The sequence below is a fragment of the Mixophyes fleayi genome, chromosome 2, assembly GCF_038048845.1.
Source record: "Mixophyes fleayi isolate aMixFle1 chromosome 2, aMixFle1.hap1, whole genome shotgun sequence".
In the NCBI taxonomy this organism is placed as follows: Eukaryota; Metazoa; Chordata; class Amphibia; order Anura; family Limnodynastidae; genus Mixophyes; species Mixophyes fleayi.
The window spans coordinates 149,392,071-149,418,704 of record NC_134403.1 but is presented as its reverse complement, the minus strand read 5'-3'; the positions used below and the strand labels follow the sequence as shown (position 1 = coordinate 149,418,704).

The 26,634-nt window shown below is 40.0% G+C and overlaps 1 protein-coding gene across 2 annotated transcripts in view; it reads left to right on the top strand.

The window, feature by feature from the left end:
- The window catches only part of LOC142141586 (interleukin-1 receptor type 1-like), a 69,736-nt gene extending 44,215 nt beyond the window's left edge, over positions 1-25,521 (top strand). For both annotated transcript variants that reach the window (XM_075200207.1, XM_075200208.1), the window contains exons 3-10: positions 1,952-2,195; positions 3,413-3,596; positions 4,209-4,377; positions 14,763-14,828; positions 15,343-15,466; positions 18,940-19,079; positions 21,352-21,416; positions 22,632-25,521. In XM_075200207.1, coding sequence (XP_075056308.1) covers positions 1,952-2,195; positions 3,413-3,596; positions 4,209-4,377; positions 14,763-14,828; positions 15,343-15,466; positions 18,940-19,079; positions 21,352-21,413 — 989 coding nt within the window. In that variant the 3' untranslated portion in view covers positions 21,414-21,416; positions 22,632-25,521. The remainder of the gene's footprint in view (positions 1-1,951; positions 2,196-3,412; positions 3,597-4,208; positions 4,378-14,762; positions 14,829-15,342; positions 15,467-18,939; positions 19,080-21,351; positions 21,417-22,631) is intronic.
- Positions 25,522-26,634: the final 1,113 nt, after the last annotated feature.

Here is a 26,634-nt window from a genome sequence, read left to right as displayed (position 1 = left end):
AGGCCCGCATTTATATTTAACCCCTCTTCCATGTTTTATGAGGTCTGCCCCCTAGTGAACACATTTCTCCACCAAGTTCCATTAATATAAAATTAATGCATGTGTGTTACAGGTAATTAAACATGTGCATACCCCATTAGCACCCATTTCCCTAGCACGCTGAAAGGGTTGGTGAAATATTGTGTCTCTTTCATCAGTGCCTCTACCCGAGCCTTCCACATAGTATAGCGAGATGTGAACTGTGACTAAATCCATCAAGGGTTGACTCAGGAGGCCCTTATACCCGACCACACTAACCCTCTGAATAATAATGGATCACACACTATGGTTATGAACAATCAGCTGGGTGTTTATTTTGGGGAAAGTAAATGGGTAAGGCAGATTTAAATATGGGAGATTCTGGATGGGATAAGTGGGACAATAATCAAAGGCAACAGTACAGTGAATAGAAATAACGAAGAAGCAAGATGGCAGCTACACTGACGCCTAAACTTTCCCATAACTCACTCACACACAATATGAAAAATATAGATCAACAATGATTTAACACAATAATCACAGTCCTGGCAATATTAAATAGTTTGTGAGAATAACGAGTTAATCTTGTGTACTTTCAGAAATGTTGGTAACCCAGGCTACTAAACTTGGGTATCTTTAGATGTAACTTGCATTAGATCTCTGATACCTTGTCTCTATATTTCTGGCAGGTAACACGGTCTCTGATATATGTACAGATTAATGTTAGAATGTCTAACGTGTGGATATTAGAGGTATAATGTTATTTTCTTAATGCAGCACTAATAGTATCAGTGTTTGGTGTGTTATTACTTATTTCTTTCTCTCTGGATGAAGATGACAGTCTCAGACACTTTTGGGTTATGGATTACCTATAAGCCTGGACTTGCTAGCTGCAAACTCGCAGTTTGCTAATAATGGGAGTCTCCGACTCTGCATATAGGCTCGCTTTGCTGTGTAATCTCTCTCAGCCTGTTTGATAGCTGAATCTCTGCAGAGATCCAGCTACAATACTCTCCTGTGCCACACTACACCCAGTAGCTTCTTTTATAGTTCTGTGGTCTCTGTGTCAGAGGGCAAACTCTGTCCTTCCAGCATACTCTCCTTTCAGAGATCTCTCCTTTCCTTGTTGCTTGTACACTCCCCAGGCTGTCTGCAAATCTCCTTCCTTCCTGTCCTTCTCCCAGCTCAGACTCACTGCAAAGGCTAACCTCTGCTGTGTTCCCATGGCAACAGGAACAAGACAGCTTTGCTACATATACATAAGCTAAAAAAATTAAAGTGTGTTCAATTACAAACTGTCAGCTGGAATTCTATAAGTTTGAAACAGGCAACCTGCCCTGCATGCATACTTCCCAACTTTGGAGTGTTAGGAATCTAGATGGGGATATGTCCTAGTGCTTTTTAAGCTTTCCCCCCTTGCAAACTCATTCATTGCCACTGGTGCAGGTGGCACTCGTTTGCTTCTGCTCTGCTGCGCCCTTGAAGGCTATCCCATTACATGAAGAACCAGATTGTGCAAGGCAGATACAGTAAATCGATGCGTTTGCACAAAATTTAATGTGCTGGGGGGGGCACATTTATAGTACAATTGCACAGCACTTTTTGACAGAGTTTTTAGTTTTTTTGTAATAGTAATGATGTACACTTAACCTACCTATATGGTATATTTTTAAAACATTTTAAGTATGTGATTTCTTTTAACTGTACTTATAGTTTAGCACTGATGTATGCTGTGTTATGACATTGCAATTTAGCTGCCAAGAGTAAATTACATAACATTTGTAAAAAGTATAGCTTCTGTGGACACGCTTTATGATTCATCTCATAAGGCATATAGAGGTCTACTTGCCTAGATTGTACCACCCATGTTATGTATGCATTGTTTATAGGTATACATATACAAATAATATATTTTACATGATTTGCCTTGTAGAGCTGTGTAACGATGATGGAGTGGAGTTTGAGATAGCATATGTCATGGATGGCCAGCCTGTTTATGTCATCTGCCCACTTCAATACCTATTAAAAGAAAACAATTTCAATGTAACCTGGTTTAAGAATGACTCACAGACAGAAATCACCTCAGACAGACAAGCGAGAGTTCATCAGTATAAAAACTTCATTAGCTTTTTCCCCGCAAGGCTGGACGATAAAGGCTACTACTCATGTGTTCTCAGGTAAGATTGTGTGATGACTGATCAGTGTTGTGCAAATTTAGATCTTGGAATAATGGTACATGTTACAAAGCCTTAAGCTGGGTACACACTACAGGTTTTTCACCCGATTATCATGCCAATCACACAATAAATGCCTGTTAGGTCTAATATTGCATTAGTGTGTACTCTCCCACAATCAGGTCGGGCAAATGTAGAAGTGTTCATGTACTCATGACCAGCAGTGTAGGCAGATCTCCATAGAGTTTACAGAGTCACAGTAGATGGTTATGACAGATGAAGAGCACAGATCTAAAAATAAATCTTATAAAATGTGTATAGTGTGTACACATGAATCGGCATGCTGAGCGGGACTTTCAGTCGTTGGTAAAAGCGTTAAAGATATCCCATCAGGAGAAATATTTTGTAGTGTGTACCCAAATTATTAGTAAAGTATTAATATAATCTCCAGCTACAGTCTACAACTGTCACTGTTAAGCCAGGCAATTTTGCTACTATTTTAAAAAAAGCAACAAAGGTGTTTGTTGGCACAAAAATTAAAAAAACGGAAAAGCTAAACTTGTTATACTTCTTGAATCCTCAATTCTCAATCACAAACAAATCAAACTAATACATAAAGCAAATAAAAATGCCACATTTCTTAACCTATCTCATTCAAATAAATGCCAGGGATGTAATGTTTGGTTCAGAAACACTTCCATATTAAATATCATAGTTTCTTTATGTTGTATAGTGGGTTGTGCAATATAGGCGAAAGCCCAGGATGTGTCATTTTCTGTGCCATGGAGGACAAGCCTACAAGTAAAATGGTCAAGTGGTCCCTTAATTTCTTCTATGTGTTGCATAAACAAATGGTTTCTAGACATATAAGCAAAGTTATAAAAATAGGCATTTTCAACTGTTAGATTTGGAAAGAACCAACTTTCATCTTGATAAATAGGTGTCAAATTTAAAATGTTATTTTCTGATTATATTTTGCATGATTTGTAAAAAATAAACTATAGTGTTGGGAAATATAAACACAATCTAACTGCAGGAATGTTGAGAATCCACCATGTCTGAAATGTATCCTAGATCATGCAAATGGTTTGACTTACGCCAAAATGCCCTACTTAACAATGCATTTCGTTAGAATTAATATTTACAGCCAGCCAGTTATAGTCAATAGTGATGTCATCCATTTTTTTACTGTATTATTTTTCTTCCCCTGTTAAATGCAGAAATTCAACATACTGCACCCAGAGGCTTAAAAAAGTAGAAGTGTTTAAAAATGATGATGGTCTGTGCTATAATCACACCATAATGTACAATTTGTATTCAGCGATGCAATCAGTGCTTAAAATTGAATGTCCTGACATGAGTGACTATGTGAATGAAGAGAAGACACAGATAAAATGGTTTAAGGTAATAATCCATTTTTTTCCCTAAAATTAAACTGGTGCACTGCTTAGTAATGTAGTGCAAATGTCAGTAGCATTGTCCTTATCTTTTAATGTATGTAAAAGGGTGTGCTGTGGGATGCTCTACTTCTGAGGTGTAGGAATTATAGTGAAGTATACTTTTTTGAAATGTTAGTTTAGCTGAAGTTGAGCCTGTGAGAAATTTTATGAGGGATGGAAATCCTCAGCCAAATGGCGCTGTTTATTACGATTGTCCTGGGAGGGACGCCAGCATTGAGGCATATCTTGCAGAAGAGCGAGTTCCAGAGTAGGATGTGAGCATCACATCACAATCCTTGGATGCCCTCTTCAGAGCAGTACGCTCCGATGCTATTGAACAACCTGCTTAACACAGTTTTGTTTTTTGCTGTGTTATTATATATTTCCATATTTTGCAAAAGGCTGCAGCTAGCCAATGAGATGCTATCTGGAAAGCTTTTCCTTTCTCTTTTTCTTCGACCCGACTGCTGCAAAAATAGTTATTTGACCTATGGTATTTTATTGTAAGATCTCCCTTAAGGGCGTTCTAGCTTTTTCCAGTGATTGACACTATATAATGTGTTTTATTTCCATACAGGAATGCCAGCCTTTGGACCTAGATGGTGACAAGTATTATGCTAAAGGATTTATCTTGAATCTCAATAAAGTGACTCCGCAAGATACTGGGAATTATACATGTGAAGCTACATTCACTTACAATGGTACCAGTTTTAAAAAATCACGGTCTATTTATTACTCCATTATAGGTAATTGTGAATACATATTATATAATATTAATCTATACTGACCAATTATGAATATGATTCACTGCCTGTACCTACATGTTTCTAGGGATTATATAATCTTGTTTTTTAACTGTCTGATTCCCTTGTGCCTCTAAAATCTTTAAAGTACTATACAACAATTAGTATCAATGAATATTTAGGCAACATAATGAAGGATAATGTAACAAACATTACATACAATGAGGGATATTCTTAATAAGGGTGTGCACCGGCCACTTTTAGTGTTTTGGGTTTTGGGTTCTGATTAGCTTGAGGTTTTGGGTTCTGATTTGTTTTGCCAAAACACCTGATGAAAGGTTTTGGTTCTGATTTAGGGTTTTGGGTTCTGATTTATTTTTAAAAAAGCATAAAAAGTGCTAAAATCTAGTTTCTTGTTTGTTTTTCACTCCTACGCTATTATTAACCTCAATAACATTCAATAACAATCATTTCCACTAATTTCCAGTCTATTTGGAACACCTCACACCTCACAATATTGTTTTTAGTCCAAAACGTTGGACCGAGGTAGCTTTCTGGACTGCGTAGTGGAGTGGGCCCGGTACCCAATTTGGTACCGGGGCCACAATATATCACCCTCAACTGGTCTGAATTCCACTGCACAGCTGCCTGCTCCTACATCCTCTGCAGCATATACAGGGTGTAGTTCGAACACGTCAATACCTCTTGTTTTTGACGATAACAGGTCATTTTAGTTAATTTTGGATTTGGCCCCAACATTGAATGTAGTTTAATATCTGATACGCATCTATCTGGACTGCGTAGTGGAGTGGCCCCGGTACCAAATTGGTACCGGGGCCACAATATAAAGCCCTAAACTGGTCTAAATTCCACTGCACAGCTATCTGGACTGCGTAGTGGAGTGGCCCCGGTACCCAATTTGGTACCGGGGCCACAATATAAAGCCCTAAACTGGTCTGAATTCCACTGCACAGAGTAATAGAAATGGCAGTTATTCATTTTTTGAAATACAGAAAGAAAGAACATAGTAATAGAAATGGCAGTTCCTCTTTTTTGAAACTACAAAAACAAATTTGGTACCGGAGCCACAATATAAAACCCTAAACTGGTCTGAATTCCACTGCACAGCTATCTGGACTGCGTAGTGGAGTGGCCCCGGTACCCAATTTAGTACTGGGGCCACAATATAAAACCCTAAACTGGTCTGAATTCCACTGCACAGAGTAATAGAAATGGCAGTTATTCTTTTTTTGAAATACAGAAAGAAAGAACGTAGTAATAGAAATGGCAGCTATTCTTTTATTTGAAATACAGAAAGAAAGAACATAGTAATATAAATGGCAGTTATTCTTTTTTTTGAAATACAGAAAGAAAGAACATAGTAATAGAAATGGCAGTTATTCAAATCCCCAGTAGAGTCTAAGTGGGGTGAGCCACAGAGAGATTATTTCCCTCAGTTTCTCTAACAGGTTGTCAGCGTTGTGCCTCTTATTAAAAACGATGATACACAACGTTGCCTGTCTTGGAACGAGCAGGCGTTGTGTAGATGCTGCTACTGATGCAGTTGCTGCTGTTGCTGCGGAAGGGGATGCATCTACCCAGTGGGCTGTCACAGTCATATAGTCCTTAGTTTGCCTTGAACCCCTTGTCACATGTCCGTGGTTAAGTGGACACTGGGTACAACCGCATTTTTAAGAGCACTGAGGACACTTTTTCGTACTTCTCTATACATCGTTGGTATCGCCTGCCTAGTGAAGTGGAACCTCTACTAGGAGATTGGGCATCGGCCTTGGCAGACGACGTTGATGGCATTTCATTGTCTATGGCATGACGAGTGGCAGCAGCTTCAGCATTAGGAGGAAGTGGGTCTTGATCTTTCCCTACTTTATCCCCCAAATTTTGGTACTCCATTATATGCAGCACACGTTGTATTACAGTACTATTTTTTAAATACTGCAAGAACAGTGAACAACTTTTAATAGATTGCAGTATTAATGTTTAGGGACTGCAAGAATTTTTTTTAGACTTTTTAGAATTTTTTATATATTTTTTTAAAAGGATTTTTGTAGAATTTAAATTTTTTTTGAAGATTTTTTAATACTTTTAAAATAAATATGCACTTAGCAGAACAAAGCAGAGGACAAAAGCACCGCTGGACTCAGCAAGGGCAGAGCACTGGACTGATGCACCCCTGGACTCAGCAAGGACAGAGCACTGGACTGATGAACCACTGGACTCAGCAAGGACAGAGCACTGGACTGATGCACTACTGGACTCAGCAAGGACTTTTTTGATTTTTCTCGGATTTGTCTCGCAAAACACTTGACGAAAGGTCTCGGTTCGGATTTAAGGTTTTGGATTCGGATTTTTTTTGGAAAAAACATAAAAAGTTTAAAAATCAAGTTTTTGGGCTTATTTTCACTCCTATGCTATTAGTAACCTCAATAACATTCAATAACAAGCATTTTCACTAATTTACAGTGTATTCTGAACACCTCACAATATAGTTATTAGTCCAAAACGTTGCAACGAGGTATCTTTCTGGACTGCGTAGAGGAGTGGGTCACCACAATATATATAATAAGAAAACCATCAACTTGTATGATTCGCACCAATAAATGTACCTGGACTGCGTAGATGAGTGGGTCACCACAATATATATTAAAAACCCTGAACTTGTATGATTCGCACCAATAAATGTACCTGGACTGCGTAGAGGAGTGGGTCACCACAATATATATTAAAAACCCTGAACTTTTATGATTCGCACCAATAAATGTATCTGGACTGCGTAGAGGAGTGGGTACTGGGCACCACAATAAAATATATAAAAAACCTTCAACAGGTCTGCATTACACTGCACATACGGCTGCTCCTCCATCCTCTCCATCATATACATGTTGGAGTTTTAGCGTGTGACAACCTCTTGTTTTTGATAATGTCAGTGCATTTTGAATATTTTTCAATTTGCCCCACACCACTGAATGTACTTTATCTATGATACGCATCTATCTATCTTGACTGCGTAGTGTGGTGGCCCCGGTACACAATTTGGTACCGAGGCCACAATATAATTAAAAAACCCTCCACGGGTCAGAATTCCACCAAAAAAGGGTATGGACTGCGTAGTGTGGTGGCCCCGGTACACAATTTGGTACCGAGGCCACAATATAATTAAAAAATTGGGCATCAACTGTCACCGTTGTTTAATATCTGATACACCTAAATATGGACTGCACAGTGGAGTGGCCCCGGTAGTAAATTTGGTGCCGGGGCCACAATACCTCCTCCAACTTCCAAGTGTAGTGTTTATACAGACAGACAGCGTCGAAGTGTTATTAGTTGACTTTCTTAACCCTAAAATTGTCCCTGTTGCAAATATTCGTGCAATGGACAGTTACTTTTTTATTGAAAGACTCAAGCTTTCAAGTGTAGTGTTTATAAAATATAAACAACAATACAGTAGTTTTAGAGCACGTCAATACCTCTTGTTTTAAATTATGACAGGGCATTTTACTTTTGGTTTAATTTCTTGAATTTGTTTAAATTTGGTTTTACTTTTTGAACATGGCAAACGACTGTTGATTGGTCATATAATGCAAAAAAAAAAGTTCCAAGATGGAATTGTCCTTGGGCCCTCACACCCACCCTTATGTTGTTGAAATAGGACATGCACACTTTAACAAACCAATCATTTCAGCGACAGGGCCTACCAAACAACTTTGGCTGAAATGATTGGTTTGTTTGGGCCCCCACACCAAAAAAGCTATTCATCTCTCCCTGTACAGACTAAACAGGCTCTACTGAGGCAAGATGTCGTCCTCATCCTCAACCTCTGATTCCTCTCCCCCTACAGTGTGTACTTCCTCCTCATCACACATTATCAATTGGTCCCCGCTGGACTCCACAACCACAGGTCCCTCTGTAGTATCTGGAGGGCAGTGCTGTACTTCATTGTGGAATTGATTATTCATTTTTATAAACATCATTTTTTCAACGTTGTGAGGAAGCAACCTCCTTCGCCGCTCACTGACCAGGTTCCCCGCTGCACTAAAAACTCTTTCCGAGTACACACTGGATGGGGGACAACTCAGGTAAAATAGAGCCAGTTTGTACAGGGGCTTCCAAACTGCCTTTTTTTCCTGCCAGTAACAATATGGACTGTCTGACATGTCTACTTGGATGGTGTCAGCAAAGTAATCATCCACAATTTTTTCTATTGTGACAGCATCCAATGCAGCGAGAGTAGACATGTCTGCAATGGTTGGCAGGTCCTTCAGTCCGGACCAGATGTTATCAGCATCCCCGCCAGTGCCTCTTTTGGGAAAACTGAGCTTTTTCCTCGCAGCCGTAGATGTGGAAGAAAATGAGGGTGGAGCTGTTGGCATGTCACGGTCCTCTTCAGAGGACAATCTCCTGACCAGCAGGTCTTTGCACCGCTGTAGACTTGTGTCCGCTGGAAACAGAGACACAACATACGCTTTAAACCGAGGATCGAGCACGGTGGCCAGAATGTATTCCTCTGACTTTAAAAGAGTGACCACCCTCGGATCCTGGCAAAGCGTACAAAGGGCTACATCCACAAGAGCTACATGCTTGGTGTAATCGCAATGGCTTACCAGCTCCTCCCTCACTTTCTCCAGCTGCTTCTGCAACAGCCTGATCAGGGGAATGACCTGACTCAAGCTGGCAGTGTCGGAACTGACTTCTCGTGTGGCAAGTTCAAATGGCTGCAGAACCTTGCACAACACGGAAATCAGTCTCCACTGCGCTTGACTGAGGCGCATCCCCACTCCTTTGCCTATGTCGTAGGTGGCTGTGTACGCCTGAATGGCCTTTTGCTGCTCCTCCATCCTCTGCAGCATATAGAGGGTGGAGTTCCAGCGCGTCACAACCTCTTGTTTGAGGTGATGGCAGGGCAGGTTCATGCTTTTTTGATGTGCCTCTAGTCTGCGGTAGGCACTGGCTGAATGCCGAAAGTGTCCAGCAATTTTGCGCGCCACCGCAAGCATCTCCTGCACACCCCTGTCACTCTTGAGGTAATGCTGCACCACCAAATTAATGGTGTGGGCAAAACATGGGACGTGCTGGAAATTGCCCATATTTAATGCCCGCACAATGTTACTGCCATTGTCTGACACCACAAATCCCCATGAGAGTCTAAGTGGGGTAAGCCACTGGGAGATAATTTCCCTCATTTTCTCTAATATGTTGTCAGCGTTGTGCCTCTTATTAAAGCCTGTAATACACAATGTTGCCTGCCTTTGCACGAGCAGCCATTTTGTAGTTGCTGCTACTGATGCAGCTGTTGCTGTTGCTGCGGAAGGGGATGCATCTACCCAGTGGGCTGTCACAGTCATATAGTCCTTCGTTTGCCCAGAACCACTTGTCCACATGTCCGTGGTTAAGTGGACAGTGGGTACAACCGCATTTTTTAGAGCACTGAGGACACTTGATCGTACTTCTCTGTACATTTTTGGTATCGCCTGCCTAGTGAAGTGGAATCTCGAGGGGATTTGGTACCGGGGACACAATACCTCCATCAACCCTCTAAATCCCACTCCACTGATGGCGGACACCGGGCGCACGTCTAACACCAACATTGCAGTTACAGCCGCAGTTATACGCTTTGCAATAGGGTGACTACTATCGTATTTTGTGGTCATGGCAAACGACTGTTGGACGGTCAATTGTTTTGTGAAAGACTTAGCGGTCTTACGACTTCCCCTCTGGGAAGATGACCGACTAACAGCAGCAACAGCAGCAGTGGCAGTAGTAGGCGTACCGCTGCAGGATTCCTCGGATGAATCCCGTATTGAGGAGGACTCAGTCTGGCTGTTGACTTGGGCTGCAGGACTGAATCTGATGGAGATTGTGGAGGAAGTTGACGAGGAGGGTGTTGCTGGTGTGTATCCAACTGGACCACGGGATTTAGGTGTCCCTGTACCGATGAGGGTCCTAGCCCCAGTTCCTGAACTAACCACTGAACTATGAAGGTTATTCAGGTGACGTATAAGGGAGGATGTTCCTAGGTGGGCAAGATCCTTACCCCTGCTTATTTGAGCTTTACATAAGCTACATATGGCCATACATTGGTTGTCTGGATTTGGATAAAAATAACTCCAGACCGAAGAGGTGCATTTTTTGGTCTTCTGACCAGGCATGACGATGGGCTTTTTCATCCCATGGACATCAGCTGTTTCCCCCCCTGGTGCCTCATTTACAATAACCACATCACCATCCTCATCATCAAGTTCCTCCACAGCGCCAGCTACATCATCAATAGCCTCCTCCCGAGCCACCTCTTCCCGTACAGTGATGGGAAGGTCAGGCTTGACAACCACCAACATCCTTGGACTCGCCTTGTGGATTTGTGATAATTTCTCTTTAGATGGCAGAGTTGTTTGCTGTTTTGTTGCTGACAGCATAACTCTCTTCAATTTTTTGTAGGGGGGGGGGAGGAGGAGGAGGTTTAAGATCCGTGGGTGAAGCTGAACCACTAGTCATGAACACGGGCCAGGGCCTAAGCCGTTCCTTGCCACTCCGTGTCGTAAATGGCATATTGGCAACTTTACGTTTCTCCTCAGATGATTTTAAGTTTCTCTTTTTGCTACTTTTTCTTAACTTGGGCTTTTTGGATTTTACATGCCCGGTACTACGAGATTGGGCATCGGGCTTGAAAGACGACGTTGATGGCATTTCATCGTCTATGTCATGACTAGTGGCAGCAGCTTCAGCATTAGGAGGAAGTGGGTCTTGATCTTTCCCTACTTTATCCTCCAAATTTTTGGTCTCCATTATATGTAGCACAAGATACTGCAGAATGTGTGAACTTGGTAATATTGCAGTACCAATGGACTTATACTGCTGGATTGGTTTTGCAAATTTGGTTATAATTATATATTTTTTTTTTAATTTTTTATTTTTTTTTACTTTTTTTTTATTTTTTAAAAACTTGGGAATAATGGGGAAATAACTATGCCCTTAGAAGCACAGAGCACAGGACACAGCACCACTGGACTGAACAGGACACGGCACAGGACCCAGCAGCACTACGGAACTCAGCAGGACAGAGCACAGGACACAGCACCACTGGACTGATACTGCAGAATGTGTGAACTTTGTAATATTGCAGTACCACTGGACTTTTACTGCTGAATGTGTGAACTTGGTAATATTGCAGTACCAATGGGCTTATACTGCAGGATTGGTTGTGCAAATTTTGTGGTAATTAAAAAAAATTAAATTAGTTTTTGGTATTTTTTTAAATAACTTTTTTTTATTTTTTTAAACACAGGGGAATATTGGGGAAATAACTATGCCCTTAGAAGCACAGAGCACAGGACACAGCACCACTGGACTGAACAGGACACAGCACAGGACCCAGCAGCACCACTGACCTCAGAAGGACAGAGCACAGCACACAGCACCACTGGACTGATACTGCAGAACACAGCACAGCACAGCACAGAACTAAACAGCACAGCACAAAACTAAACAGCACAGCACGAGATCTACCAGGACAGAGGACCACCTAACACACCCTCCCTCTACCCTGATCAATGCCCGAGTGAAGATGGCGGCGACTAGCGGGGAATTTATAGGATCCGAGTATCGCGAGATCCGACAACGGGATTATGAGTCAGAGCCTCAGTTTCAGATTTTAATTTGGCGCCAATACCCGGATCTGTCTCTGATCCGACTCGGATCGGCAACGTTCGGGTGGGCTCGGATTTCAGAAATCCGAGTGCGCTCATCTCTACTTTTAAAATAAAGATGCACTTAGCAAAACAAAGCACAAGACAAAAGCACCGCTGGACTCAGCAAGGACAGAGCACTGGACTGATGCACCACTGGACTCAGCAAGGACAGAGCACTGGACTGATGCACCACTGAACTCAGCAGGACAGAGCACAGGACAAAAGCACCACTGGACTCAGCAGGACAGAGCACAGGACAAAAGCACCACTGGACTCAGCAGGACAGAGCACTGGCAAAAGCACCACTGGACTCAGCAGGACAGAGCACAGCACAGCACAGCACAGCACGAGAAATAGCAGGACAGAGGACCACCTAACACACCCTCCCTCTTCCCTGATCAATGCCCGAGTGAAGATGGCGGCGGGAAGCGGGGAATTTAAAGGATCCGAGTATCGCGAGATTCGACAGCGGGATTATGACTCAGAGCCTCGTTTTAAGTTTCGGAATCGGCGGGAATACCCGGACAGTGCTCAGATCTGACTCGGATCCGCACTGTTCGGGGGGGCTCGGAGTCCAGAAATCCGAGTCCGCTCATCCTTAATTCTTAAAGTATCAGAAAAGATAATTCTTTATATTCTGATTTATTTTTAAACAGATTAACAAACTTTTCCTCCGTTTTACAGAGTGGTTGAATATTATATTATTTCTATTTAGATAAAAGTTTTGTATCCTTTGTACAAACACTGAATAGGGGAATAAGGTCTGTAAAGCTTGTTTACCAGTATGACAATCCCATATCAATAAATACTACTTTATAATTTACACATCGTATTGAAAATTTGCTTTATTTACCAGCTACCAGAATGTAGCTTACTTTATATTATAGCCACCATATTGTGGTCTGTTTTATAACCTAACCAAAGCTAGACGCCAAGCTAGAGTCTGCCTAGAGACTATGCTTTATATAAGCCACCATGTTGGGATCCATAGATTATTAAGCAAAGATATTCAAGTAAGTCCAAAGGATTTAAAAAAATGCTGTCCCAAGAAAGGTAGTGATTTGCACAAACAGGCTGACACATTTCTTTACAACTTTGATTTAATTAGAGGCATTTATGATCAGTGCAGGAACAGATATTTAAACTGCGTTGATCCAACCATTTATGCAGCTTCAGCTGAGTGAAAATCTTTTTTTCTCCAATATATATTGATATCAATTTTAATTTGCGTTCTCTTTTGCATAAAATGTAGTTTAACTTAAATGGCTCAGCTCAAGTTACCATCTTGTTAAAGCCTTGGAAATGCTTTAGATTTTCTGGGCTCTAGGTTTCTTGTGACCTCCATTATTAAGTCCTTGGTCTTGGCTCTCCTTGAACAAACCTTACAGAAAACAGATATGCATCCACTTGTAACATAGGGTCATTCCTTCAGCACCTTAATGAATTTTAAAGGGTTTATTCAGATCTTTTTTACTGATGGATTAGTTAGCCACTGTTATCTCTCATATTCAATACTATCCTTAAAGGTAGAGCTAAAACATTATCTCTGAACACATCATTAGTAGAGTTTGATTTGGTCAGGATACTCAGTATCCATCATTATATTTATCATCCTATCTATAGAGTCCGCTTCTCTTTTGGAACAATATATCTCAGCTATTTATTACATGTAGAAGGTCTTACTGAACAGGAACTTCAATACAATTGAAGATCGGATAGTTTCCGCAATGCTTCATGCAAGCGTTTAGTCATGAATTAATACAAGGGACATTCCATTAGAGATGCTGTAGCCACAACAGTTACAGAACTAGGTATTCCTGTAGTATCCTACATACAATAATTTGGACCTTACATCTGACCTTTGGTGAACACTCTTTGTGACCATCTGATCTTCAGAAGGTGAAATTTCTCAGAGCTACCACCAGATGTATAGAATTCTACCTACTAACTGCCTCCAGATTGTAAGCTTTCATGTTCAAGGCCCTCTCTATCCTCTGTCACATGTCTGCTCCTTCTTTGGTAACCTCTATGTCCTTCTTCTTTTTCTATGTTTGATTTCTATATTTGTAGGATTTGTTATCCTGAATGTCTAGCACTGCAGAGTTTTATGGTGCCTTATAAATAAACATTGAGGTTATTAGGTTGCAATCCTAAAAAAAAAAACAACAACAAACAAACAGAACTTTGCAGGTATCTGTGATTTGCAAACTTCATTAATTTTAGAGAGTTAGGATTGCCACATAGTAACAGCGGACCTTCCTGCCTCCCCTTTATAGTTAGAAGGGTTGTTGCCATCTCTGGAAAGGACTTCTGATGCTTAGTAATGTTTCCTGGATTGCCGACAGATGCCAAGAAAGGACATATGCTCAAAATGAATCTTTGTGTGGTGCTGCAGGATAATGTACCTTATCAAGACTCATTGACATCTGGCAAATCTACTATGTGCCAATAATTGCATTAGGCTCCACACAGCCACTGCACCTTTTAATTATTGCTTCTTCAATTTCCCCTTTGCAACTGCTTGGTCAAGTCAAACATTCCTATACCAAATATTATCAGGGTGTTGGAGATTGAGACAAAAGTGCAAATTACCCTTATATATTTTCTGAAATATTTGAGTTCAGTGCAATATTTAATAGCATATATAAAGAAAACTAAATACAGAGTAAATACTTTTTTTTTTTCCAGATAAACAATCACAAACTGCACCTGTTATGATAAAGCCAACGAATAACTTCTTACAAGTGGAATTAGGTGAGATTAGTTCTCTTGTATTCGGTTGCTTGATTTTTATACAGCATAACTACCTGGTCCTCCTCCACTTTAACACTGAGCTCTGTTATCTCTTATTCTCTAAGCTGCTTTATGTTTTTGTGCAGTAGCTTGCAGAGCTAGGTTGGGGTTTATCAGAATATGGTGAGGTTGGGTGGATTTTCATAAAAGCCAACATTTACATGGGTTTCTAGTTATGCCCAGGGGAGAGCTGGCAAATTTTAGCCTGGGCGGGGGGAAGGGGGGGGGGGGAGGGGGCAGAACTTGACAGCCTATTTTAAAGGAAGAAAAATGCAGGTGGCCCAGTGACGCAGCCCAAGGTAGCTCACTATTGGACCTTGCCCCTTGTTATGCCACTGCTTATATCACTTTACATGTTTAGAGCAACTGTATCCTGAAAGGGCAGCTACTCTGGGCCATTGTTCGTCAACATAAAGAGCTTCCTCACATATCCATTATTTGTAATTAAGTGTTCTAACATGTAACAATTTTGCAGGAGCTGCTTTTACTCTTACCTGTGAAGTGATATATAATGCAAATACTGATTTATATTGGACATTCAATGATTCTTTTATTGAAGAATATTCAGATGATGGCAGAGTGACAATGGGAGAAACGTAGTAAGTATAATTTACTCATTACTGAAACATATTCTCTAGATTTAAGTGAATATGTGTAGGAAATGTTTATGTTATGTTATGCCCCAAATTACAGTTTATTTATATCATACTTGCTGCCTATTTATCAAGCCTTAACTTCTGCAAAACCAGCACTTTTTGGAGGAGAATAATGTAAGCATCAGGGCCAGTGTCGGACTGGGGCATGAAGGGCCCACCGGGGAAATGCAGTGATAGGGGCCCACTACATTGGGGTGTGGCCAACTGTAAGAGTGGGTGTGGCCAGACAAGGGTGTGTAGTCAGCCCATGGAGGGCAACTTACAACGTAAAGAACAAGGACACCTGGTAAATATATATATATATATATATATATATATATATAGTTGGTAAATAAGTGAAGACCTCCAGCCGATTACGTGATGCAGGTATTACTGGTGTTAAAGAAAAGAACAAATAATGTCCATCCCGGGGGGAGGGGGGGGGGGTATAGTCCTCAGTTAGAGGGGTAGTTATGCAGCGTTGCTATCTATATCTAATATATAGTCCCAGTGGCCGTTAAGACCTGATAAAGAAAGCGGTGTCCATCTGGAATGTACAAAACACTAATAGGAGAAAATTCCACTTAATACAGCAGCGTTAAGAAATACTTGCTGTTGTTTAGCCGCGCGTCAGTCCCGGAAATGGATCTGTGTTGTCAGCTGGAATGCACGCTAGTGTTGCTAGGCGCTTGACTAGAGATCCTTGTCGACAGTGATTAGACCAATGACGTGTAGTGGGCGTGTTCGCTGCGGTGCTGCTGTACTACTGGAAAAATTTAGAGATCATCTGATCGGGGGGGGGAGTCAGTGGGCTCCCGCAGCCGTATTCCACAGAAAATGGCAGGTGTGGTGATGCGGGCGGCGGCACCGCCGACATCTGAACTCCGGTGTTCCCCATAAGCTCCGTCCCAACAGTGGAGGGGGCGGAGCTTCAACCCAGCTGGGCCTACCGGTGGATAGTCCGGCTGCCCGGCAGGCCAGTCCGAGGCTGATCAGGGCTTATTAGGAAAGCACCCAGCATATGCAGAGGCTTGGTGAGTTATAACACTCCTCTTACCGCTGCCAGCCAGTATTTCTGAGTTTCGCACATTTGTTCTGGTGACAATTCTTTGCTAAATTAGGGTTAAACTTAATTTTTATATTATTGCGATAAGCTACATACTTGCCAACTCTCCCGGAATTTCCGGGAGACTCCCGCATTTCGCGAGAGTCTCACGGACTCCCGGGAGAGTGTGGCAATCTCCCTGATCTGCCCACTTCAGTGGGCAGAATTTTGTTCAAACGCCGCGATTCACCGGGAATCGCGGCGTTTGGCAACGCCCCCGCTGTAAAATGACGCAATTTGCGTCATTACGTCATGGGGCGGGGCTAAAATGACACAATTTCTGGAGCCCCGCCCCCTACACACCCGCAGCTCCAGGAAGCCATCTGAAAAAAGTTGGCAAGTATGGATAAGCAGCGATAGAAAATCCAAGCTGTCACCCCAATCATTAATAGGGACTTTATTAGTGATACCTTTTGTATTAATTGTAAAGATCATACTATAAACTTTATCTTTACTTCTATACATGATAGTTTTACACCAGAATGAATGGTTATTCTTTATTTAACCTTGATTTCTAGACAGATTTAATTGATTTATATTCACTTTAGCACAATCAGCTGCATTAACTATTAGTGGAGCAATTGATTTTCATTTTGATACATGAAATTTGCACTGTAAAAGTTTGAAGTGGACAATTTAAGCGGAATCCATGATAATGCCAACTCTGAGTGTAATGCAGTGGCGGATCCAGGGGGGGGGCGATCGGGGCAATCGCCCCCCCTAGCTGGGGCTTGCTGCCGGCGGCTGCACACTGTGCAGGTCCGCTCGGCAGTGACAGTGTACTTCCCGGCTGCTCTGATTGTGTTTTAAACACAATTAGAGCAGCGGGACAGCACACTGTCACTGCCGAGCGGACCTGCACAAACTGTGCAGCCACCGGCAGCCTTAGAAATCAGAAAGGGGCGGGGCCTAAATCGCCCCCCCTAAAATCGCCCGGGGTAGAGCAATAGTCTGGATCCGCCCCTGGTGTAATGGGCACATATTTTTGTGAGTATCATTATGGAAGTGCAACATTATTAATCATTTAAGCATCCCATATCATCATACTAAGTAGAGATGCACAAAATTGTGGTGACATTTTGTGCAAATTGAGATTTGCTGTGGAACAGGCAGTTTCTCAAAAGTGTGAAGTTCAGCAATACAATCTTCCAGTCCCCCTTTTACTCTGCTATTCTGCATTGTATTTGTTAATTCACATTTTGCTAAATTTGTAGTTTTTGATTAGTGCTCAGACAATGTCGGTCAATTCATTCTGCTGTGTGGTGTGATTGTAGTTGGATTGGGGACACGTATGGTCAAATTCCACATTTGGCAGGTACACTCTAATTCTAGGCATGCACAGTTTTAATTGATATATTGCAACATCTAAATCTGTAGCATAAATAAATACATAGCAGAGGCAAATGTGAACTACTACTGATAACCAAGAACTCTCACTCCAATTCATTGTAGTGAAAAAAAGGAAATTGCAAGATATCATATACACAAAGGCAACACACGGAAAATCACACACCTATCTTCTTTACTTTTCTAGTTATATACCAATAAGAACAAACAGCAACCTGCAAGGTACATGATGCTGTGGTGATGCTGTCCATCATCCCTGATATCAGGGAATTCAGATGGTCAGACTGATATGCTCTAAGAGTCTGTATTTCCTTAAAAAGTGAATGACAGCCAGGAAAGAAGTGGGGGTGAGGTGTTATTTTAGCCAAATCTACCAGGATGAATTGGATTTAGCACAGCCAGATTGAGTCTCCTGATATTGTGGGTAACGCAGTGGGGGGAGCTAGTACCTGCGAGTACAACCTCGGAAACTTCCAAGTAACTTGACAATAGCTTAGATATTTTCATGTAAACATCAGTAGTTTTTTCTGGCAAAATAAAATAGGTGAGGGGTGGCGGATGGTTCACATTTATTACAAATAGCTAGGCCATGGGAAACAACATAGTAAACAATACAAACAGTGAAGTTAGCATTCAAAGTGAGATTTACATCAGAAGGAAAAAATCACTTTATAAAGTAACTGATAGTGAAATTGTATGTTGGCAAGAAACGTCTGAATTATGGTGATGTGGTAGAATGGGTATCACAATCTGATCACAATGTGTACTTAAAAACCAATGTCAAGAATAATAATTATAATTTATTTATGAGTTTGTAGTAAACAACAAGAATCGTGATTGACTCATTCTGTACAGCATGATAATCCATATTTAGCCACATGGACATATAGGTAAAGAATCCATAGTCCCTTACATTTAGTATCTAAACATTAATGAGATATGTAAGAAATATTTGTTTCTCTATAACTTTCTCTCTTATTACCAGTACATTCACACAAGATGGGACACAATTAGTGGGCAGCACCCTAAACTTTTCAAAAGTTAAAGAAGAAGACTATAACAGAAAATTTTACTGTCATGTGATTGCGACTAGCAGCAAGGCATTTGTTATATTGGAACACCCAGGTATGTATTAAAACCATTTAATGATGTTTGTATTATTGATTAATTCAGTATAGAAAAGTGATTGGGCTCTCAACATGTTGCTCATCATACACTATGTGATTGTGTGTGCATAAATATACCCAGTATTGTAAAAGTTTAGGAACCTATGGAAAACAAATTAATAAGGCTTTCTCGTGTTCCCAGCTACTACCAAACGTCCAAAACAAACGAGCAGGGGCTGGCTGGCAAATTTAAACCAGCAATGGCCAAGAGCAGTGGCCCATCCATTAAAGGTAGTTTAGGTGTAGAAATCAGGGGACAATTTATGAAAGTGCTAAAAACTGGAAAGGGCTTGTTATGCCCTTCAGATGGAATTACAAGAATAGCAGCATTAAAAATGACTTTTTCTTAGAATAAAGCATTTATTTTTTTTAATGCAGTACTGTTCAAATTATTATTTAATAAAAATGCAAGGTATTTAATTATATGGCCAATACTGTAGCTAAACAGCACTATACAGCTTCCTGCACTTGAACTGCTGTTTACAAATCCTGCATGTCCATCTCAATTCAGTGAACATGTCAGATAAGTTTGTGTGGAAGTAGCGACGCAGTGCTGATTGAGCTACTGTGGTGTACATATAATAGAGTACCAAAAGAAAAAATCTGTTTTGTCTTCTCTCTTCTGATGTCACCAATGCGGGATAGGGGTGGCTCTAAAGGTAGAAAGTCTGTGTAATAAGAATCCTAGTAAGGGGAGATCTAAATGTGTAATCTGGGGGCGGATTAATGCCAAGCATTTAAAGAGTTGCATAATAAAAATTCTGGGGGTAAATGTGTGTTATAGTGAATCTGATGGAAGTGGGCTATATAATAGTGAATGAGATGGCGATATAATGTTAAGTATGGGACAATGGTAAAGGTGAATCTGGGGGCATGGCTGTGGATAATGGTGAAAATAATGGTTAGGAAAGGTCTGTGCTGTGATATGTCTTGAGGGGGAGTCTTAGGAATTGGGAGGAGGAATGTTTGTCTAAAGGAAGAATGAATGAATTCTAAGGGTTCTTTTTGTAATGGTAAATATGGGGCTACAAAAACTCTCTGGGAAATTTCAAGGTAATGGTGAATTTGGTGAGAGAAGGTTGGGTAATAATGAATACAGGGGAAATCTGTGTAATGGTGAATCTGCATGAGTGGGACGATACACTGGAAGGGGTATTTGGACGTTTTAGAAAGGGTGAGGATGAAAAACTTCCACAGAAAATTCTTTTGCTGAATTATATATGGTAGGAGGAGTTCAGGTTCATGGTAGCAGGCTCGGGTTCTTGCTTATGAGAAAAAGGCTACCATTTGGCTAGTCAGCTAGTATTGATGATGATGATATGCAGCTGTGTCATACACTATAACAACATTAGTTCTATGAGACTCATATAGGAACAGAGTTGTAATAGTGAATGATGCAGCTGCATAGGGCGTGATCATTACTACCAGGGCCGGACTGGGACTAAAAATCAGCCCTGGCATTTAAAGTTCCCAGCCCAGCTCAGGTGTAGTAGGATTGAAACCGTGTGCCACCTGGCAGCGGCGGCGCCGAAAAGGGAGTGACCACATTGTGTTGTGGGTGTGGGGCATTGATACATACATTATAATAAAACATTACATTTATCACGCCCTCCCAGCCTCATCAGGCAATCCCCCAGGCACACTATGACACCCCCAGCCCACTGTACTTATCTATGCTTCTGGTGCTGCTGACATCCATCAGGGTGGGAACTTTCTGTAGAGTGAGCAGGGAAGCTCTTAGTCTCACGAGATTACCAAATCTTGTGAGACTTAGAGCTCCTCGGCTTGCTCTGCATTCTGTGTCCTATCCAGGGACTGGGAGCAGTTATCTGCTCCCTCCTGCTAACCAAATCTGGATTATTGCTCAGGGGGGCCTGGGGTATTTAAGACACGGGGCCCCTAATATGTAACATGGTTATCATTTTAGACAAATGTTAGACAAATACACAGGCAATACTGTGTGCTAGTTAGTTGCACTCAATGAATTTTTATTTAAAGCGGCAATGTCGGGACCATGCAGGTTAACTGTTAAGAGAGGGGTCCCGACATTGCCGCTTTAAATAAAAATTCATTCAGGGCGTGCTGACGTCAGGCACTACTGCCGGACACCTGTGCATTCGGATGAAGCTACTGTCAGTGTCCTGCTACAATCGGATATCTGGACAGTCGCTGATCAGGTAAGTCTGTGTATATTCTTGTCGTTGTCTTCTCAAATCGGTTTTCTTTTGTAGGTGTCCTCAGCGTCGGATTTAATAGCATCGGCAACGTGACTACCACCGGAAATATCGACTAACAGGTAGCTATACTTATTATGTTCTTACAAGGATGCAATATGCAAATTAATTGTTATGTGTTTTGTCAAATAGTCATGTGCTTTTTTGTGTAGTTAAAGGAAGCATAAGACTTATTATCATTGTGCTTTTCATATTTTTAAACTGTATAATCATAAATAAATATTAGTAAAATAGAGCTGATTTTCTATGTCACAGTACTTTTTGGAATCATTAAAACTATAGATAAAACTGCATACAAATATATTTATATCAGATTGCAAAGATTTGGACAAAATTCCACATAGTCAATAAGCTAAGATTATATATCTGTGTAGATTGTATATTTATTATTGCATAGATATATTTCTTGGACCATAGTGAAATAGATCCCCTTTTAAAAACACATGAGCCAATCATATGCACATACGTGATAAATGTGTTTATATAATATGATTGGACTAGAAGTTTTTGTCCAATTAGTTTTTTGAGCTGACCAATTGCAAGCCTGATATAATATATTTGCAGACATATAGTAGAGACATATAAGATATATCTATATAGATATATATTAATGCTTATATGCTATATAGAAATTATAAATATATCTATAAATAAAGATTCCGTTTATAAATTGGCACCCCAGAGGGGATATGGAATTATTCTGTATCTATTTTACTAATTGTAATATTTATTTCAGAACAGTGCAAAGGCTATAAGCCTGCTGCCAGATTGTAAAATCATAGTGGAGTAAGTCAATCAATAATGAGAGAGAATTTAAAAAGGCCTAGAAATTGAAAATTCCCAAATAAATAAATGTATGAACCATATATTAGAGTAACCTTAAGAAACCAGTAAATCTTATGGAAAGGATATATGAGAAATAAAAAGGCAATAAATAATAAATAAATAACATTGTATCCATTATACAATGTCGAAAATGCACAATATTGTAGCATTTAGGAAAATGTTCCTGCAACTGTGTTAGAATCTGCTGAAAGTACCCTTGTTTGAAACCAGATACTAGGATGTGACAGGGAAAATGTAGGTTCCATTGTACATGAAATTTGTAAACTAGGATGTGACATGAAAAATGTAGGTCTTAGTATACCTGAAATGTGTAAACTGTCTGAAGTGTCAATGTTCACATGTCAGCAACAGAATGGACAGAATGCATAAAAAGCAATGCTAAATCAGTATAGCCTTGATATTCACTGTATTTGTTTTTGTTTAAATTATAGTAAGTTTCGCTCTCGCTACACATCCCATGATGCCAGTGACTGTCAGCACAGCAGAATACATTAGAGTCCTAAAAATACAGACACATGGACTTGTCCAGGGGCGTCTTCCAGTTCCACCAGAAAGGAAACACTTCCATTAATCCTTTCATCACTGCAATCATGCAATATGTTTGTCTTTGTCAAGATACTTCCAAAACATATACATGTACACCTTCATTTCAGTGTACATCTCATTGCCGCAATTATACATTGTTTTCTTTGTACATATACCTTTGACATTTTGCCTGTACACATTTGCCTTGTGTACAATTTTATATCATCATAATGTACCTTGTAAGTACTTTATTTTGTAAAATATGTTAAATATCTGATAAGGATGATATACCCCTATAACAAATTAGGACAAAAAATATTAATTGGGATAAATTACTCTCTTAATATAGAATGCATCAAGTCTTAGACAATAATTTTAGCAGAAAATGGGTCTTAGAAATTATATGCAAGTTGCCGCATATAGCATAATGCTGAATGGGGGTTATACAATTCCTGAATGACATCTGGGGCTAGATTTACTAAGCTGCGGGTTTGAAAAAGTGGGGATGTTGCCTATAGCAACCAATCAGATTCTAGCTTTCATTTATTTAGTACCTTCTACAAAATGACAGCTAGAATCTGATTGGTTGCTATAGACAACATCCCCACTTTTTCAAACCCGCAGCTTAGTAAATCTAGTCCTTAGTGTCTATATGGAGCATAAACATAATCATTTATTGTCTTGATAGTATGTTGCTATAAACAAATCAATGCTAATATGATTAGTCGTTATATTGTACATTAGATGAAGAAACCTATTAGATATAGTTAAGTTACTGCAGTATTATTTTTGTGCTTAGTTATATAAAATAGTGTATATGAAGATGGTAAAACAAGAATGAGACCTTACTGTATGGTACTGTGTTCAGTCATGTAGGATTTGTGAAGAATATACCATAAGAATAAATATTGGCGGTTTTCATACCTCCAGACATTGTTTTTGAAATACCATTGACCAGAGACAATTGACATATATCTGCAAGCAAGAAAAAAAAAGGGTACTATTTGTTCGAGATAAACATTCTCTATATTCTACGTCACAACCTGTTTTGTAGCTAATTTCGCATGGTCACAAGGGGCCAACTGTTACCATATAGGTAATTGATTTAATAAATAAAATAATGTAGTGTGTAGAAGTAGAAGGAAAGCTGTTTGAAATAAAATAGTTTGTGTATATATATATATATATATATATATATATATATATATATATGTGTGTGTGTGTGTGTGTGTGTGTGTGTGTGTGTATAGGTTAGTGAGAAGTAGCTGTGTTAAGATGTAGTTTTATGCATAAATGTATATTATAGAAACTTAGTTTTGGATGAAAAAATCTGATATCTCATTTTCTGCAAACAAATTAATGTTTGAAGCAAGGAGAAGCAAATTGCCCTTACATATAAGAGTAGCTATAGGAGATCACGCCATAAAATGCAACTTACATTCAGTTAGAGGCTTTGAACAGCTATGTAAATAGAACAGTGTTTTGTCTATTGTACTCAGATGTCAACAAACGTCTCAAGCAAGATGCAGTCAAACAGTCAATTTAGTGCTGAAAAGGCACCTTACACGACATCCTGCTTCCTTATCACCTACAGGTGAAATTCTTTAGGATATCTATTTCATACTTGCCAACCTTTCCTCATTGGCCTGAGGGAGATCCCAGGGGAAGTGGGCGTGCGGGGGCGGGACTTGACAAATCGCATCATTTTTACCCTGCCCCCTCAACAATTGTCACAAATATGGCCAATTACAGCAGGGGGTGGGGCTAAGATGATGCAACATTTGCGTCATTAAGCCCCACCCCACCACCACTTATCTATTGCTGGGGTGAAAACCGGGAGGTTGCCCTGCTCTCCCGGGAGTTCGGGAGGTCTCCCGGAGATTGCGGGAGTCGCCCAGAGATTCCGGGAGAGCAGGCAACTATGTGTTAAAGAAAAGCAGCTAATGAATCTCTAGAGACTGAAGTGTCTTTTACATTTCTGTCTCCATTACTGAAGTCATGTTGCCTTGCCTGTCAGTCTTTGACTGAATCCTGGTCTTCATGAAAATGGCCACCTCCCTAGGCATCAATAAATGGACATAGGACACAATTTCTGAACTGTGTCATCATGCCACAGATGGCGAAGCCAACCACATCTTGTACTGGCTCAGCATCAGGGAGAATGCCAAACTCTTCAGGGAGTGAGGGAGATCACCCCTATTTCAGGGAGTCTCCCTGACATTCAGGGAGAGTTGGCAAGTATTTACATCAAAGACATCCCCCCCTTGCCTGTCACCTTGGGGGCAGAATGATCCAAATTGGTTTCATGACTTTTGAAAATCAGTCAGGCAAGTTTATATGGTACTTATCTGCATCAAAAATAGCCTTTATGACTCCTTTTGTTTCTAAGGGCATCTGAAAAAATAGCTCAGTGAGATTGAAGTGTGTGAAAGAAAACAATTTATAGAGATTACATAGTGGGGAAATCAAATCCCATGTTTGGAGGTGGGGGGAAGTTTGAATATATATGAGAAGCCAAAGACATTGTTAGTCAGTTCAAAAAATGCAAGTGAAGGGCAGGAGGAGATGAGTCAGTTGGAGTTAAGACAGAAATATACACTAACAGAAAGCTATACCTATTATTTTCTTACAGGGATGCAATATGTTTACTAATTGTTAAGTGTTTTGTCAAATAGTCTTGTGTTTTATATTTTGTTATTTAGTGAAAGGAAACATAAGTAATTAGAAGACTTATTATCATTCTGCTTGTCATATTTTTTTATCTGTATAATCATAAATAAATATTAGTAAAATAGAGCTGAGTTTCCATGTCAATTACTTTTTGGAATCATTAAAACTATAGATATATAGCAAAACTGCATACACATATATTTATGTCAGATTGCAAAGGTTTTGAAAAAACTCCACATAGTCAATGAGCTAAGATTATATATCTGTGCAGATTGTATATTTATTATTGCATAGATATATCCAGCATACAGTCATTCAATCCTGAAGTCTGTGGTCAAAATAGACTGAATGATGGTCTCAGTGCCTGGTTTATATACAGTTTGTGGTACATAAAAATCAGTAGTGATATCATGGCATTTTTCCATTGGTTCAGGATTTATGACAGTCCAGCATAATGCAGGTCATAGGTCGGTTCAAACAATGCCCTCCAAGGGTGGGGGTCAATTCTCCAACAGCTGCCTACGTGTCTTACCACCAAAATACTGGTTCAAACCAGTCTATTAGCATTACAAACACAATATAATTTTGAGCAATAATCCTTTATCATCCATAACTAGCATACGCAAGGTGCGATCACCTAGCCGATAGTAGCGGATGTCTGATGGTAAAAAGTGGATTAGAATGACACTAAACATGATACATTTCCTATATCCTGAACCTTAGATGTCAATAAACTTGTTTTAACATTATTATATTAAACTATTAAATCTATTACATTTGATTATTTTTATTCTGGTCTTTCAGTTTTACTGCACATGGATGAATAGGGTAACGTAGGTTCTGGCATAATGATTCAGAAGGTTTACCCCTAGGTAGCCCCTAGTATTCTAGGCCAGTTTCGCTGAGGCAGCAGAGTAACTCTCAGCTGCCTTGGCGAGACTTAATGGCGATAGGTGATTTTATATCACCAGTATAATCAGTTATAGAAAGTCAGACTTATCGCTGCATATTAATAAATAGACACCTATGTTACAAACATCACCATTTTAGACTCTACATATCCTTGTTTGCAACAGCACTTTCATAGGGTTACCGTTTGCCCTAGTTTTGGCAATGGAAAATCTTTTAGTACAGTAGTTTAATTATATTAGTTCCAGATGCACCTGGATTATCAGGATTAGTTTGGATAGACATCTATTATCAATTTATTGCATTTAGTGTACAAAACATTACAGTGAT